At 43.9% G+C, this 15,511-nt stretch overlaps 1 protein-coding gene across 5 annotated transcripts in view; it reads left to right on the plus strand.

Annotated features, from left to right (window-relative positions):
- The window catches only part of NLRC5 (NLR family CARD domain containing 5), a 54,819-nt gene that overhangs the window by 7,488 nt on the left and 31,820 nt on the right, over positions 1 to 15,511 (plus strand). For 2 of the 5 annotated variants that reach the window (XM_035543347.2, XM_050713159.1), the window contains exons 4-13: positions 689 to 751; positions 3,686 to 3,751; positions 5,710 to 7,465; positions 9,240 to 9,323; positions 9,654 to 9,737; positions 9,818 to 9,901; positions 11,503 to 11,592; positions 12,421 to 12,471; positions 13,384 to 13,449; positions 14,505 to 14,588. In XM_035543347.2, the coding sequence (XP_035399240.1) occupies positions 689 to 751; positions 3,686 to 3,751; positions 5,710 to 7,465; positions 9,240 to 9,323; positions 9,654 to 9,737; positions 9,818 to 9,901; positions 11,503 to 11,592; positions 12,421 to 12,471; positions 13,384 to 13,449; positions 14,505 to 14,588 (2,428 nt within the window). The remainder of the gene's footprint in view (positions 1 to 688; positions 752 to 3,685; positions 3,752 to 5,709; positions 7,466 to 9,239; positions 9,324 to 9,653; positions 9,738 to 9,817; positions 9,902 to 11,502; positions 11,593 to 12,420; positions 12,472 to 13,383; positions 13,450 to 14,504; positions 14,589 to 15,511) is intronic. The other 3 variants (XM_050713160.1, XM_050713161.1, XM_050713162.1) reach the window with 2 other exon arrangements.

Consider the following 15,511-nt stretch of genomic DNA (forward strand, 5'->3'; position numbering starts at 1 on the left):
TACCAGAGTATTGGCCTGCATTCCCAGTTGGGAAATGCTGGAAATGACAGTGAAAGGAGCTCGTGTACAAAGGCTTCCCATCTGATTTTTGGGGAGCCATGCTTCAAGACGTGATTTTGTCTGAACTGGTGGTATGCAGACTCCTGCTTAGTTTGAGCAAGATCTCCCTCTGAAGTTTTGTCACTGTGTTCTGTGGGGCTGCAGATGCTGAGTGGAGGTTCCTGGCAGCTTGAACCTCCCTCTTGCAATACACATCTGTGTGCTGCTGTGCAGTGAGGCAGAAAGGGGTCCTTGGCTAGGTTGCCAACTCACTTCGCTGAGGGTTTCATCACAGAAACGCCTCCTTTGCAGGACCAGGGATGAGAAGGGCTTCCATTTTTGGCTGCAGTGTGGGTTTAGATCAGCCAAAGATGCTCACACTCCACATTTGCATGTATCATACAGAAGAGTTGTTTCACACCTCCATTGAAAACAAAGGTTAACTGTATTTTGGGGCAAACTGTGAGGAGATCAGATGGGGAGCCTGAAACCTGGCTGTGTTGCACCAGCCTTTATACTGAGTCTTGTTATAAGCCACTCGATTTGTTGCAAGCTGCTTGCTGTTTGATTTCATCTGGTCAGCAGCACCCCAGATTTCAAAAGCAGGATGCTGACAATAACTGTTTAATTTCCAATTCAACTCCTTTAGGTAACTTGAGCCAGAAACAAGAAGCACGCATAGATGTGAGTGCCTGGTCTTCTGTGCCAAAAGGTAAGGCTGCAACAAACTACAGCACTGGCAAGGTGTGGGGAAACCACTGCAACTTCAGGTTTGATTTTTCTTGTTTTGTTGCTTTTCAAATGAACCTCCCCTGTTTCATTTTTTTCCCTGCGTTTCAGAAAAGCCTTTTTAGCCCTGACTCTGCTAAGGAACCCACTCAGTTTCTCTAGCTGAGGGAATCTCCCTCTCACCTTGCAAAACCCCTACTTTTTGCTCCTGTACTGTGGTTGGCTCAGTGGTAGGTGGAGGAAGTTGGTTTGGCTTTTAAAGAAAGATCAGACAGACTATCTAGAGTTGATCCACCAGAAACCATTCTAGGAGTGTGAGTATCCAAGCTTAAAAGAATAGGTAGTAGTAGTTCTAGGGCTTGTTTCAGGGGTGAACTTAGTATTTCTAACTCTTAGCCTTAGTACTTGACCTTCTAACTCTGCAGATAATGACATGAGGGATTTGTTTTCAAGATCCCTCCTCTTCCCCTAGTGCTTTGCGGTGACATCAATCACTGAATATCAGACAAAAGCCTTTGGTGCAATGTGAAGATGCTGAAGGTATGGGCCACTATGGAGAGTTGTCCCTGGTTCTTCATTTAACAGCTACTGGAAGAGCTGGAGGCTGCTAAATTCTGAGTTGCCATCTCAGTCACCAGTTTTTCAGCCCAGGCCGTCGCCAAGTGAAGAATCTCACAGAAGAGAGACAGAACGGATGTCATTCTAACATCCAGCTTTCCAAGCGGTAAATGGAGGAGACTGCAGCAAAAAGAATCCAGGTCATCCACCAATTCACATTTACACAGAAAACTGCCATCAGTTTGCTGTGTTCTGAAAAGCGTGTTGGCAGAAAACAAAGCAGCAGGAAATGAAGCCTTGTATTCTGCAGGCTGCAGTGCAGAGAAGCCACTGAGCCATCACCCTGGCAGTGCAGAGAGCAAAGTGCAAGCCTTGGGTCCTCTAGAGGTGCTTAACATTGGTGTCAGGGAGTGGGTTTGATGCTGGATTGCCCACTGGTGAAAAATAGGCAATTTGAAGGAAAAGATGCTCTTGGTTTTGCAGGGAGCGCTCCTGTTCCTGCTGTGTGAATTTGGGCACTCACACTCACAGCAGCAGGAGCTTCTTGCAGAGCTGGCTGTGTTTCTTGCTGAGGTTTGCCAATGTTCTCAGTACCTTATAACTTCACATCTTGCATTTCCTGCTCCTGGCCAGACAGAGGTGGACTTTTAGCACTGCACTTCCTGAGCAGCGATCGCTTCCTGGCTTGTCCAGCTCTGCTGGCATTACTCATTTTAATCCTTATCTCCCAACCTACCCTTTGCAATTCCAACCATTCATATGGTCAGAGAGATGCTATTGCCTCTGCTTTTTATAGGCTGTTGATCTCAGCAGTTGCTGGAGGAATAGAAATCTGAAAATAGTGCTGAAAGGTATTGGGACTAATTAAGAAAAGTAGGATTTATGCCTCTCTCAGCTCTGCACATCCTCTGCATCTGAGAGAGCAACATAAACAATGAGAGAATTAAGAAACAGCCCAGGAAATCTGTGGGCTGTGAGTTCTCCAGAAGTAACTGTTCCCTTGGGATAACAGAGCTGTTTCTGTGCATTCCTGCATTCAAAGCAGATGCATCTCCCGGCCTACGGAAAGACTCGCCAGTGAGGTTGGTGTGGTCAGCCTTGGGAAATGCCAGGCAGCTTTTCATGACAGCTCCTTCTCCCAGTGCTCCCTGCTGGTACAGTGCACCATTCCTAAGAGTGTTTAAGGGAAGGTTGGACCTGGTGCTTAGGGTCATGGATTAGTGGGTGACATTGGTAGTAGGGTGATGGTTAGACCAGATGATCTTGAAGGTCTTTTCCAACAACAATGATTCTATGATCTCTGTCTCAAATCTGCCAGGCTTCTCCCATATGCTCAGAATCACTTCCTCCATGCCCTGTGTAACTTTCCAGTGCTCATGGTGTAAATCTTTAATTAGGCTGTCTGCAGACCTTAATGTTTTATCTACTTCTGTGTCCTACCTTGAACGCAGAATTGAATGCACCTCTTTTTTTCTTCTTTTTCTTTTTTTGTTTCATTCCAGCAGCTGTGGTGCCAATAGGGTCACTTCCTAGGATGCTTTTTGACAGGTTGTTATGATACTTCTTAGCTAAGGTTCTGGTGTGGTTTAGCACTTACACATCTCAGCAAATGGGAACTGATCTAAACATCATTTACTAAACCTAACACATCTTGCAAAATATGCCTTTAAAAATGCACAGTTTCCTGTTGAACTTCAAAGTCAAGTTTCCCCAAGCAGCTTGTACCACTGCATCTCCTTATTTCTGATGTCCCAGCTGTTGTTAACTGAGAACGACAAGATTTAGTTATTAACTGCTCTGTGAAGTGCAGTCAACATTCCAGTGTCAGATAAATGTTGAATCTTTGTATATAATCATGTGTTCCTTATGGAGGAGCAAGGCCTTGCTTAAGTTCTCTGCAAAAACACTCAGGTAGGATGAATACGAAAGTAGTAAATCACACTGTGGTAGGCAAGATTGATGTTATCCACTGGGAAAGCCTATGTAAACTGAAGTGTTGGAATGAATTGCCTAGAGAGCTCGGGGGCTTCATTACTGAAGGTCAATAAACCAGCCCAGACCCCTACATCACCCCTGAGAGCTGTAGAGTATTCAGGCTTGGACAAGGGGATGGTTTAGCCTCTTGAGGACCAGCCCAAGCTGATTTTCTATAGCTCGATGCATGTCTGCATTTACTTCAACAATTGCAAAAACTGTTTTGTAAACTCAGCCTGAATTTGCAAATAGTTTTTTCTCTCTGATTTTTCTTTTTTTTTTTTTTTCATCTTCCTGAATGCTTTGCTGGAGTGTCTTGCCCAGTTATAAATAAGTTGACATTGGAAGTGCTGTTTTGACATGTTTCTGACTCTTCATGTTTTAGGGTTTGCTTGCCGCCGACGTAGCAGCAGCTCTATCAGTGATAAGGATGCTAAACAGAAACGCCTGGGTATGTAGATATTCCAGAAGTAGAACAATGGTGTGGTTCCCTCCAGGGAAGAACCTGTTTAACTTCTTTGCAAAAGCACTCAAAAAATCAACTTCCTGCATTGAGGGAAACTTTTGTTTAGTGGCTGCATAAACTCAATGCAACAGGCTATAAGATGTATGGACAGTGGGACCTAGAAATAAGAATAACAAGAAACATCCATGTCCATTTCAGAGATGTATTAAATCTACCTGATTTAATCTAAATAAATCTACCTGATCTAATCTACCTGATTTAATCTAAATAAATCTACCTGAAGGGATCTTTATTATTATTTTTAATCCAAATCAGGAGACATAGTTTAATTTAAATACAATTTAAATTCTACGGTTTGTCTAGCATGTTAAAAATGTGTATGGTTTCAGCTCACGCTAAAATAGAGAATTAACTGTATGGATGAGTGATGACAAGATCAAGTCAGAGTAATTTCAGGAAAGGCTGGGTGGTCTGAGCAGGCCTCGGGGCTGTATAATCTGGTGTCTACATCCTTTCCTTCCATCATCCTTCCATCCTTTCCTTCATCATCTGCCCCTTTTCACCCTTTTCTACCTCTGCTGTTAGCCTTTCACACCCCAGGTCCAGGTGTCTGGTAGGGGAACACCAGGAGCATGGCAAAGCTAGCAGCTGATAGCAGGAACCTTTGTTGTAAATGTCCTGGTCAGCCCTCATAGCCTGTTTTTGACCAAAAGCTTTCTTGTAGGAAATTCTCAATGAGAAGGTGCTCACAGGAAAGCAACAGATCTTATCTGTCCAAAAAACTCAGCAGTGAAAGTCTGTCTTTCAGAAGGTGCTGAACACCCTTAATTATCACCACTGCCCCTTCTAACAAAGAGATGCTGATACCATTGTTGTCACAGATTCCCACTGCTACCAGCTAGCTAGCCTTTGAAGCCACACGTGGGTCCTGGCAGCCGGCCTGTCCAAGCAGAATGCAATATTGTCTGTTCATAAAGTTTGTCCATGTTGGCAGGATATTGTCAGTGAACATCCTGCCTCGTACATGCTTGGTCAGTACACTACATGTGGTTCTGTTTAACACACACAAGTTCTGAGCCTTCTCGTGTAGCATGGGTGGCTCCTCAGGGCGACTTTCCCAGCTTCCTTGGTGCTTGTAGGGACCCACAGGTTCCGAGAGTATAGAGGCTGCTCTAACTATCTGGTGTTATCCTTGCACCTGCAGCCCAGGGGACCTCAGCTGGTGCTCAGCTACGAGCATCCCTCTCATTCTCACACTGGACATGAGGGAAGCCCAGTACCAGGCTTATCTCAAGTAGAGGGAGAAAAAGCTGCTACTTAGGAGAACAGCAGCACATGTTTGTGTGTGCATACAAGCACAGCTGGTTGCTTGTGCTGAATGGGGACTGCTGGTTCGTTATTGCTTGACTGCCTGGCTGGAGGTGCTGATGTGCTTTTGCAGCATCATTTAAGCACATGTATGTTGGAAATGAAGTGGCCTTGGAAGTAGGTCTCAGTAGAGAGGCAGGGGAATGAAGAGAGATCCTGTTACAGAATCATAAAAACACAACCTCAAAGCACAGGAAGTGTCTGTTCAGACATGCAGAAAGTTGAGCAAGTATGGCACAAGGCCAGCATGGGCAAACAGAGGGCTGGTGAACAGGGAATTATATGCATAAATATCAATAACTAATTCTCATCTTAGAGAGATAAATAAGACTGTTTATATGAAGCTATTTCATCTTATTCCTGAATTTTCTCCCCCCTTCATCAGCCCCTGTGCAAAAATAGGCAAAACTACGTGTTATTTTTATGCTTTCAAAATTTGTCATCTCTACCTCTAGCTCTGTGGAGCAGCCTCTGATCAGAGTGGTGTTTCTCTGTAAGTGGCAATATTTTTGATCTGTCACAGCTCAGAACTAACTAACTTTTTCACCCTCAACTCACTCTGTCTTCTCTCTCAGATTCAGCTGAAAATTATCGGCATCTTCTCATTGATACAGTCCGTCAGAGATACGGAAGCAGGAGAGCAGCAGGAGCAGCAGCACAGGAACAAATGCAGCCACTGGCTTTCAACCAAGCCTTTGTCAATCTTGTTATTCGACAGAGCAAAGCCTCCCGATTAAAAGAGAGAACAGATAAACCCAGAGAGGATCTGCCCAGTGCCCCTGAACCAGAAGAATGTGTGGATACAGCCATGAGAGTGTCAGATCTGTTTGGTAGTGTGGTCCGATCGGGTACAACTAAGTTGATCTTTTTGTTTGGTAAACCAGGTACAGGCAAGACCATGCTAATGCACAGGATTTGTCAGAAATGGGCAGAAGGTGCCTTACACCAGTTTCTCTTCACATTCCTTTTTGAGTTTCGTCAGCTGAATTTATTAAAAAGAAAATTGACTCTGAAGGAGCTTTTGTTTGACTTGTTTCTTCAGCCAGAAGAGAGCCCCGATGTAGTGTTCCAGCACCTCTTGGAAAATGCCCAGCATACACTGATCATCTTTGATGGGCTGGATGAGTTCACAGGTAGCATGGACATGTCATCCACTTCTAAGGGAGGCCCGACACTTCCCTCTCATATGTCCATATCTGAGCTCTTTGCAGACCTTTGTCATGGGAAGCTCCTTCCAGGTTGCACAGTGTTGGTTACCAGCCGACCTAAGAGACTACCAGACTTCTTATTAAACACGGTAGATGTGCTAGCAGAAGTTTGGGGATTTGATCACAAGAAGGTTGAAGAATATGTCAGCCACTATTTTCATCATCATTCATTCAAAGAACAAGCCATTGCTCACCTGAAGAACAACACTAAGCTCCTCAGCATGTGTCTGATCCCTGCTCTGTGTTATGTTGTCTGCATCTGTTTGGAGTATTTGCTTCTTAAACATCAGATGAGTGTAGAGCTTCCTCAGACTATGACACAGTTTTATATAAAAATGCTTCTCATCTTCATAAACAAACAGCAGGGAGAGTATGCAGTTGATGAGGAAACTCAGCTGAACTGTAACAAGAAGGCCATTTTGGGTCTCTGTGATCTTGCACTGAAAGGCCTGGAGGATAAGAAGCTTGTATTTTATGTCAGTGATATTCCAGAACACGTGAAAGAATTTGCTTCCTTGCATGGTCTGCTGACTGTCTTTGAGGTGAAGACGAGTGGCACTCACCCAGAGGCTGGTTATGCTTTTGTGCACTTGAGCTTGCAGGAGTTTTTTGCCGCACTGTGTCTCATGATAAACAAGAGGGTGGACAAGAGCTACCTGAAGAAGAAATTCTCTTTGAAGTCAAAGTGGACTTTAAAGAACGAAGCAAAGACCGAGTTCATAGAGAGTTTTCACATCTTCCTCTCAGGCCTGTCATCCAAAGAGTGTAGGACGTTTCTCATGTTGCTAGCTGAACAAAATGAAGCTTGGGTGCAGGATAAGCAAGATGCAATCCTGCAGTCTCTCAAGAAACTGGCAGCCACTCATCTGACAGGGCCCAAAGTCATTGAGCTCTGCCATTGCACGTTTGAAACTCAAGACCTCAAATTAGCCCAGCACATTGGGAGCCTACTGAATTTCAAGTACGAGTTTAAAAACTTCAGACTGACACCTCTTGACATGTCGGCTCTGGTTTTCGTCATAAACTCGGGCCAGGATTTGACTCATTTGGATTTTGCAGGATGCCTCATGGACGCTGGCTGTTTGGAGGTTCTGGCCAGCTGTAAAAACGTGGAACATTTGAGGTAAATGTACTGCATGCCTATGTGTTGGTAGGTGGAAAGGCTGAGGGGCTGGAAGGGCAAGCCTAGTGTTTATGTTTTAAAAGGGAGGGAAAGAAGATGTGAGAAGTTCTGATCTGAACAGCATAACTTTGATACCGAAGCAACTTAGTAAATAATGTATTTATGAGTGATGGGAGGATATTGAGGTAATAAATCCATTACGGCTGTTTTTTGTTTCTTTCTTTGTTTTTGACTAAACCATACAAAGAACAGGGTAGTTAGCCTAATAGATAAGGGAGAAAATTATAGGTATTTCCTGACGTTAGGAAGGTAGAATGAAACTTGAAAGCAAATGAGAAAATTGTGACCTAAGTGAAGTCATAGAATCATAGGATCAAGTCACCAGAAACCAGATGAACAGATCACAACTGCGTTCTGAGGTGCTCTCTCTCTATGTCAGTGCTCTGCTGTAATGCTGGAGGGACTTTCCAAGGACGATCTCTTGCCATAGTGTTGTGGGAAGGGTCTCTTTCCATATTCCTATGAATAACTCAGAGGAATGTATCTGGAGTTTACTCATGGGGAGCAGCCAGGGTGCGCACTCCTGATGAGCTGTGGGAAGGCTCTAAGGAGCACATCTGGCTGCAAGGAAGTTTGCCTGATGAGAGCAGCAAGAATCACTGGCAGGATATCGCATCCGGGCTGTGGGAAACGGCTGCAGGGAATGGCATTGTCTGCTCCCAAGCAGAAGAGCATAAACAGATGTGAAAACTGATATTTTTGTATATTAATATTATTGTAAAAATGGCAGTAATTGTTTTCTGCCTCCAGTAAGGAGAATAGGAATACTCTTTAATTTACTGTTATGAAAGCTGTCTGATGGTACATCCCAACTCTAAATCGCTGACACAGGCCACAGGGCAGTGCGCAGAATCTCCTGCTTTCACAGAGCAGATTAGGCAGGCTTCTGAGCTTGGTTGGGCTGTTACCTTGCATTAGGAGAAAGGAACGGGGTTTTGGGCGGGTTCTTCCACAGCTCATAAACTCTCAAGCCTGTGCCTGTTTACGGTTACAGTCCGCTTGATGCAAGTGCTCTGAGTGCTGTGTCCTGGAAGGGCAGGCAAAGGGCAGCAACCCCCAAGCATTTCAGCTGCATGTTGCTTGTCTAAGCTTACATGTTTATCTGTATAATTTTTCTTATATATATAAGAAATATATATATATATATATATATATATATATATATATATACACACACATAATTTTTCTTATATATACTTCTATAAAAGAGGTACTTTTCCTTCAGACTTTCTTTTATATTCTGGAAAACTCTGGCTACTTTGCTACCCAAACTTACAGCATCTGTACTGAAGTCAACCCTCTTGTAACTCAGGAACTCTTTGCTCAGGAGCTTTTTTTAGATACTCTCAGTTTGCATGAGCTTGGTTTGTCCCCATGTGACCATAAGCAGAACTTGGCCTTGTCCCATGAATAGATCTCCAGGATTCTTACTCTGTTGGGACATGCAATTGTGCTTTCTCTTGTTGTCTGTGGCAACAGCTACACATAATGCCACTGTACCAAAAGGCCTTCTCTCCTTTAGGTACTTTCAGTTGATATACAAGTTTCGTGTTGTTGTGTTTTTTTGTTTTGTTTTTCAAACATGCTGCAAGAAAGAGCATAACACAACAATGGTTATAAAATAAATTCAACACATATAGTTTAACCTGCTTTGTGGGCTAGCTGATTTTATTCTTTGTTGTGTTTACATTTTTCCCGTTTCTTTTTGTTTTAGCTTTCGGAGTAGAAGATTTGGTGATGACTTTGCTGCTGCTCTTTCAAAGAGCTTACGAGAAATGGGGAGCCTGAAGAAACTAGAGTAAGTCTTTGCTTGTAAGGTTAGAGCCTCCCCTACTGTGTTTCTGGCTGGCAGGTTAATCACTCAAAGATGATCATGCAGAGCCATGCAGAACAGCACAGAGGTGCGTAGCTCTTGTTTTATACTGCCACCTAATACCAAGAGGAAGATTGCATTGCCCTGGTTAAAGAGCAGCAGGAAGTTGGTTGTAGGTGGTAGAGTCAGGCTGCATCTGCTCTGTGTTGGTGTGCTAAAAGTGCAGCACAGGCACACAGTTGAGACAGGCTTGCCACGCACTGCACAGATGCTAGTCTTCCCTCTTCTTGATTTGAACAGTTCTTTCTTTTTCAGGTTGACAGGCGGGAATATCACAGCTGAGGGGCTGACTAACTTGGTCCAGGCTTCCTCACAGTGCCTTCAGCTCGAGGAAATAAAGTGAGTTTCTTGTGACAATGTGGCTCAGATCAGTTGCTCATTCCCTGGGGCCTGCGGTATTAATGAGAATCTGTGTGCAGCTTGCAGGACAATCGGATACGGGATCTAGAGGTAAAGAGGGTGTTGGACCTGTTTTCCAGAATGGAAAAGCTAAAGAAAATAGAGTAAGTAAAAATACATTTAACCTATTAAAAATGGTAGCCACTATGAAGCCAAGCATAGCATCAGAGAGAGTTTAAGTCCTCATCAGGGTGGAGCTGCTGGATGTCTTTGTAAGGGTTGATACTTGCTCGTAGAGGTGTTACTGGAAGACATGGAGGACAGTAATCTGTCCTCCACAAAAGGGCACAAATATTTTAATGCAGGTAGGGCTATGCTGTAGGTCTGGCTTGGAATGGGATAGACTCAGCTTTCACAGCCAGTTCTTACCCATCTGTTTTAAAATAACGTCTAGTGAGTCCTGGCACCACTGCCACATCTCCAAAAATTACAAGCCATGTTCAACTTGATGCCTGGCATGACTTTTTCCTCTTCTCCCTCCCGACCTCTCTTCCCCTTGATCAGGCTTAGATGGAGATTTCTCAGCTCTGTGTAAGAGAGAACAGCTCCATCCTTGTCTTCCTAAGCTTTTGTTTAGCTGTCTTGTCCCATGTGGAGGCCCCACTTAACCTCTTGTGAGATCATAGTGCTGAACGAGAGGGACTGACCGACAGGGACCAGCATCTTTTCAGGTGGAGATAACCAGCCTGGTTTGCAAAAGGATTTTGAGCCTTTGAGAAACTAGTAGGCACTGTTTAAACAGCAGAAGGGGGAGCAGAGCAGAGCTTGTGGGAGTGTTGGAGTGTCAGTATAGTTTACATTACAGTAGAGGGGTAGCCACAAAGCTGTGCTCCCCCGTAGGGAGGCAGAGCCTGGCCAATGCATGGCACTGCCTGCCCACTCAGCCTTTAAAGGTCCTACAACGTGCATATAGGTGAACTCAAGCAGTTACTGCTGGGGAGGGAGAAAAAGGTGAATGCACCTGCTCCTCTGCTTTCCTGGGCATGCTGGATGACTGCTTCTGGGAAGTGTCAGCATGTCCCCAGTGAAGCAATTTATGATATAGAAAAGTTAGAAAGCCAGTGCAATTTGTAAGTCACATTCCCTCACACGTTTATGTTACACACAGACAGTGTTACTGTTACGGATGATTCCTTTGAGGTCCATAGGAATGGTGCTCTGTGGTCCTGAGAACATGTAGAGGATCTGTAGAAGCAAGACCTTGTGTTTCATGTTTAGTGAGTTGCAACAAGTAATGAAAGAGCATAAGTGTACAATTAAAGAATACATCCTCAGAAGTTGCTAGTATTGTGGTTTCAGGGATGTTTTATGTCTGAAGGTTTAGACCATGCTATAATATGCCCTACATAAATTGATTTATTTGTTATAAAAGGATTTAATTGTACTGTGGGCCAGTTGTGTAGTCATACAGTTACGAAGTACAACCCCTACATTTTGGACCAAAGATAGTTAATGGTTCTTCTATTGCACGTAGCAGAAGGGTCTCTGATGCTAAATTCACGGGAGCTATAGCTTGCGGAGAAAAATGACGTGATTATGCTTTTGTTGGGTCAAAATGCAAAATTCTAAAGTTTTGGAGAAACCCCATAAGTAAAAGAATGTGTACTTCGGGGTATTTGGGGTGTGCGGCAGAGAGCATTTGTGTAACAAATAACCACGCTGTTGGGTCCAGTATCTGAAATTGTATTCTTCCTGATATTCACAGTCTGAGCAACAACAATCTTTCCTTGAATGCTGTTCTCATTTTGGCAAAGGAAGTCATCACGTGTCAAAGTGCTACCGAACTGCACATCAGGTATCAATACATGAGAGCTGTTACAAAAACAAATACGTTGTCTCTTTCAGTGATGACTTTATAAATGAATGGACACAGCTTACTTGTTGGTTAATCAAAATCAATGAAGCATGACTTCTGTTCCTTTTTGTTTTCTGTGTGAAACAAAATTTGATTTGATTATATTATAGACTTCCTGTTTGTATTTTTAATAGGTCTCTTTGTCTATAAATTGATTTGCAAGTGTAATATTTTTTCATATATAACAGAATCTAAACTTGCTTTTAAGCTCTGCAATATCTCAACCAGGAAATTCTTTATCAGCTAGCATAAATTCGCTACAAACCAGCTAAGCTTACTGAAAAAGGTGTGGATTTAAGTAGCTATGTCTATGTGTTCTTTAAATTACAGGTTTTGGTGCTTTCGTAGGTCCAGAATAACAGAGAAAGGGGAGAATTTTTAAGTGCTTAAGCTGTAGGTTTACTGGGCCAAGTTAATCCTTCGTGTAACTCGGGGGAAGTCAAAGTGCATACAACATTTTCTCATTTTTCCTGCTGGGTTGGAGTTTCTACAGAACCTCTTTCCAACAAATTGCTGGCCTCAACAAAAAAATCCCCACCCATTTCTCCTTAATCATGTTACTCTTCTGTGTGTACTGCAGCCCTAGTTCAACATATGGGGTATCCTGCTGCCTTCTAGCCCCATGGCCTGTGGAAATGTGCTAGTATGGCAGACATTGAGGCCCTCTTTAGCATACAGGCAACAGCTTTAGTCCTTACTGAGCACCGCTACAAAAGAAATGGCATCCTTCCACCTGCGTCCTAACATTGGCTTTGATCTCATTTTCAGGAAGGACACTGTGATAATATCTTTTTCTGGCACATCTGGAAAAGTTCCAAGGTGAGAAACTGTATGTGGTATTATGCTTTTTTTTTTTCTAATTATGCTGGTTTAAACCAGCAGCTTGGTGTCACAGTAAACCACTCTAGGAACAGAACTGATTGCCTCTGCTCTTGCATCTGGCAGAGCTGGAGCCACCTGAGCAAGGAGAAAGGTAAACAAAATAACTGGTCTTTGCACAGACCTGTTAGCCAGTTCCACAAAGGCAGAGCCTTAGTTCCTGCATAAGCTTGAAGTGCCGTCTTCCTATCGCAAAACTTCTGATGCTGAAGCCAATGGGCAACTGAATGTGAGGATAAACAAAAGGAAAACTTTGCCATTATCTGGCTGGCTCTTATGTTCTCTCTGCTTGTGCATCCATTTGAGGGAAGGGTAAATTTGACCATAATTAAGAATCTGCAAAACAGTCTTGTGTTCTCTGATAGGGAGCTCCTTTTGCCCTGTGTTGTGCAGTCCTAGAGGGACCTCACAGTATTTCACATGTATGTGCGAACTGACTTAGCCTGGCTCTGAGTCAGCTAGAAGCTGTTCTACTCAGATGTCTGAACAGCCTTGTGCTGTTGTAGGCAGCCCAGCGCCCGTGGGAGTGTTTGTCTGTTTCTGTGGTGGCACAAACCCCCGTGCAGGCAAAACATCCTGCATCTTAGTAGTGCCTTTGCATGGGAGCTCAGTTACTCAGTTGATTCAAATATAGTGAAATCTTATGTGGACACCCCCTGTGCTGGACTGCTCCCACCTCCTGATGGGGATCTTCTGGCTCTTGAAAATCATTTAACCTTGCTTGGAAGGGTTGGGCGGATCACAGACTTTGTGTTTTTTTCCAGAAAGCTTGTAGAAAATACTAACCAGCTCCCAAGTCCTCAGATATTTTATGAAGGCATATTAAAGACCAAATATTTTGCTTGTTTGTAGATCTTTGGATTTGAGATGGGAAGAAAACAAGGAATGTGTAATTCCAACAAGACATATGAAGTTATGGTAAGAGAAGGCATTGAAATTCCTGCTCATTAATGTGATTTGCAGATGACAGGTACTACAGAAGAACAAGAATAGGAGCTATGTTGGTGATTAAGGAAGAAAATATTTTAAATAAACCTGATTCAGTAAATAAAACTAAAAATCTCTGTCTAGCCAAACTAACAGCCCTGAAGGGGCAGGGTTGCCTTGATAATTCCCGACTTGCCCCATGTTACCAAAGGCATGAGCCATATAGTTTTCTTTCTTCCCTGTGAGACAGCAGAGTACTAGCTTTCTCAGAACGGAACTCGGGTATACAGTCCAAGCATGCTAGAGCTAAGAAACGGCCCTCTCATGCCTCTTTCTCTTGCCCTCACTGTTCTGTGCAACACAAACAGTCACATCCATCTCTTTCACGTGGATGAAATGGCGGTGCTGGGCAGTTCCAATGCAAGGCACTGCACTCACAGAGCACTTTCCAAGCATGGCCCTCTGCACTCATTCTGTAGCAAGGGGTACAGAGGGATGGAGCAATGTGCCCAGAATGGTGTGGCAGAGCAGGGACTAAAAACTCCCTCTCTTGACACTGGTTCTGTGTGTCTTCATCCGGAGAGAGATGCCAGAAATGCCTGGGTCCCTCTTCCTCCTCCCTGCTTGTTTTAGGCTGAGAGAGTTAGGGTTGTCTGGCCTCGAGAAGAGAAGGCTCTGGGGAGACCTTATAGCAGCCCTCCAGTACCTAAAGGGGGCCTACAGGCAAGCTGGGGAGGGACTCTTTTTCAGGGAGTGTAGTTATAGGACAAGATGTAATGGTTTTAAACTAAAAGAGGGTAGATTTAGCTTAGATATAAGGAAGAAGTTCTTTACTCTGAGGGTGGTGAGGCACTGGAACAGGTTGCCCAGAGAATCTGTAGATGACCCATCCCTGGAAGTGTTCAAGGCCAGGTTGAATGGGGCTTGGAGCAATCTGACCTAGTGTAAGGTGTCCCTGTCCATGGCAGGGGTTTGGGATTAGATGATCTTTAAGGTTCCTTGCAACCCAAACCATTCTATGATTCTTTAACCCTTTCTGTTCACAGCTTACAGGATCGCAGCCTGTCTTTGCAACATGCAAAGGAGATTGTGTCCATTCTCCAGAGCTGCCCCCATCTCTCTGAAGTGGAGTAAGTGCCCCCTTTCCTTCTTGTTGTGTCACTGTGGGCAGGAGGCAAGTAGCAGTGGATTTAGATGTAGAGGGCAGTGAGTCGTGGGGTCTGACCCCAAGGAAGGATCCCAGCACTCTGCATTAGGTCTGGTGGGATCCTGATTAGGGTTTTTTGGTGAGGTTCAGCAGGAGATGAATGCTGAACAACTTTCAATTCCTGTGACAACTGCAGCCTCTGGCTCCCTGGGGCTGTAGCCAGTGATGGCAGTTGTAGAGCAGACCCTGCTAATGAAGGAGTGCTGCATGCTGGAGGCAACGCCAAGCTGTATTCTCTGAACCAGTAAAGGAACACAGATGGTTTCTATGTTGTTTCTTTTGTTTTTTTAAGGCTGTCCAGCTCTGCTGGGAGAAGTGAGAGGAGAGTTACACTTCATAACCTACCCATTGCAATGAGTATCATCCCTACAGTTCCTTATTTGCGTATATATGAGGCCAACTGATTCTGGCTGTAAACTCTCCTTCTAGCCTGTCTGCACTGGAAAATGCAGGAATATCTGTTGCAAGACAGTTCACTCCAGACTGTGTCTTAAATTCAGTTACACCCTTAACCCCAGTTTTCCAGCTCACTGATTTGAAACTGAGGTCTTTGTTATCCAGTTTTCCTTCCTTCCTTTCTTCCTTCCAGGAGGATAGTAAACACTCATTCAGTTGGTTTCTTGCTTTGCACTTCCACTTAGGTTTTTCTAAAGACATTTCTGGGGCTAAAGCATGAGTCATGTTTCTCTAGGGATAAAACTTGGTCTAGAGTTATTTCAGTGCAGAGAGAAACAGGGGAGATTGCTCTGGGACAGAAGAACAGTCCAGGCAAAAGAGCAATTGTAACAAAGGGAAAGCAAGCAGGTTTTAACAGCTTTGCTACTTATACTGTTCAAAGCAGTCCCC

Source organism: Cygnus atratus, chromosome 12 (genome assembly GCF_013377495.2).
Source record: "Cygnus atratus isolate AKBS03 ecotype Queensland, Australia chromosome 12, CAtr_DNAZoo_HiC_assembly, whole genome shotgun sequence".
NCBI lineage: Eukaryota > Metazoa > Chordata > Aves > Anseriformes > Anatidae > Cygnus > Cygnus atratus.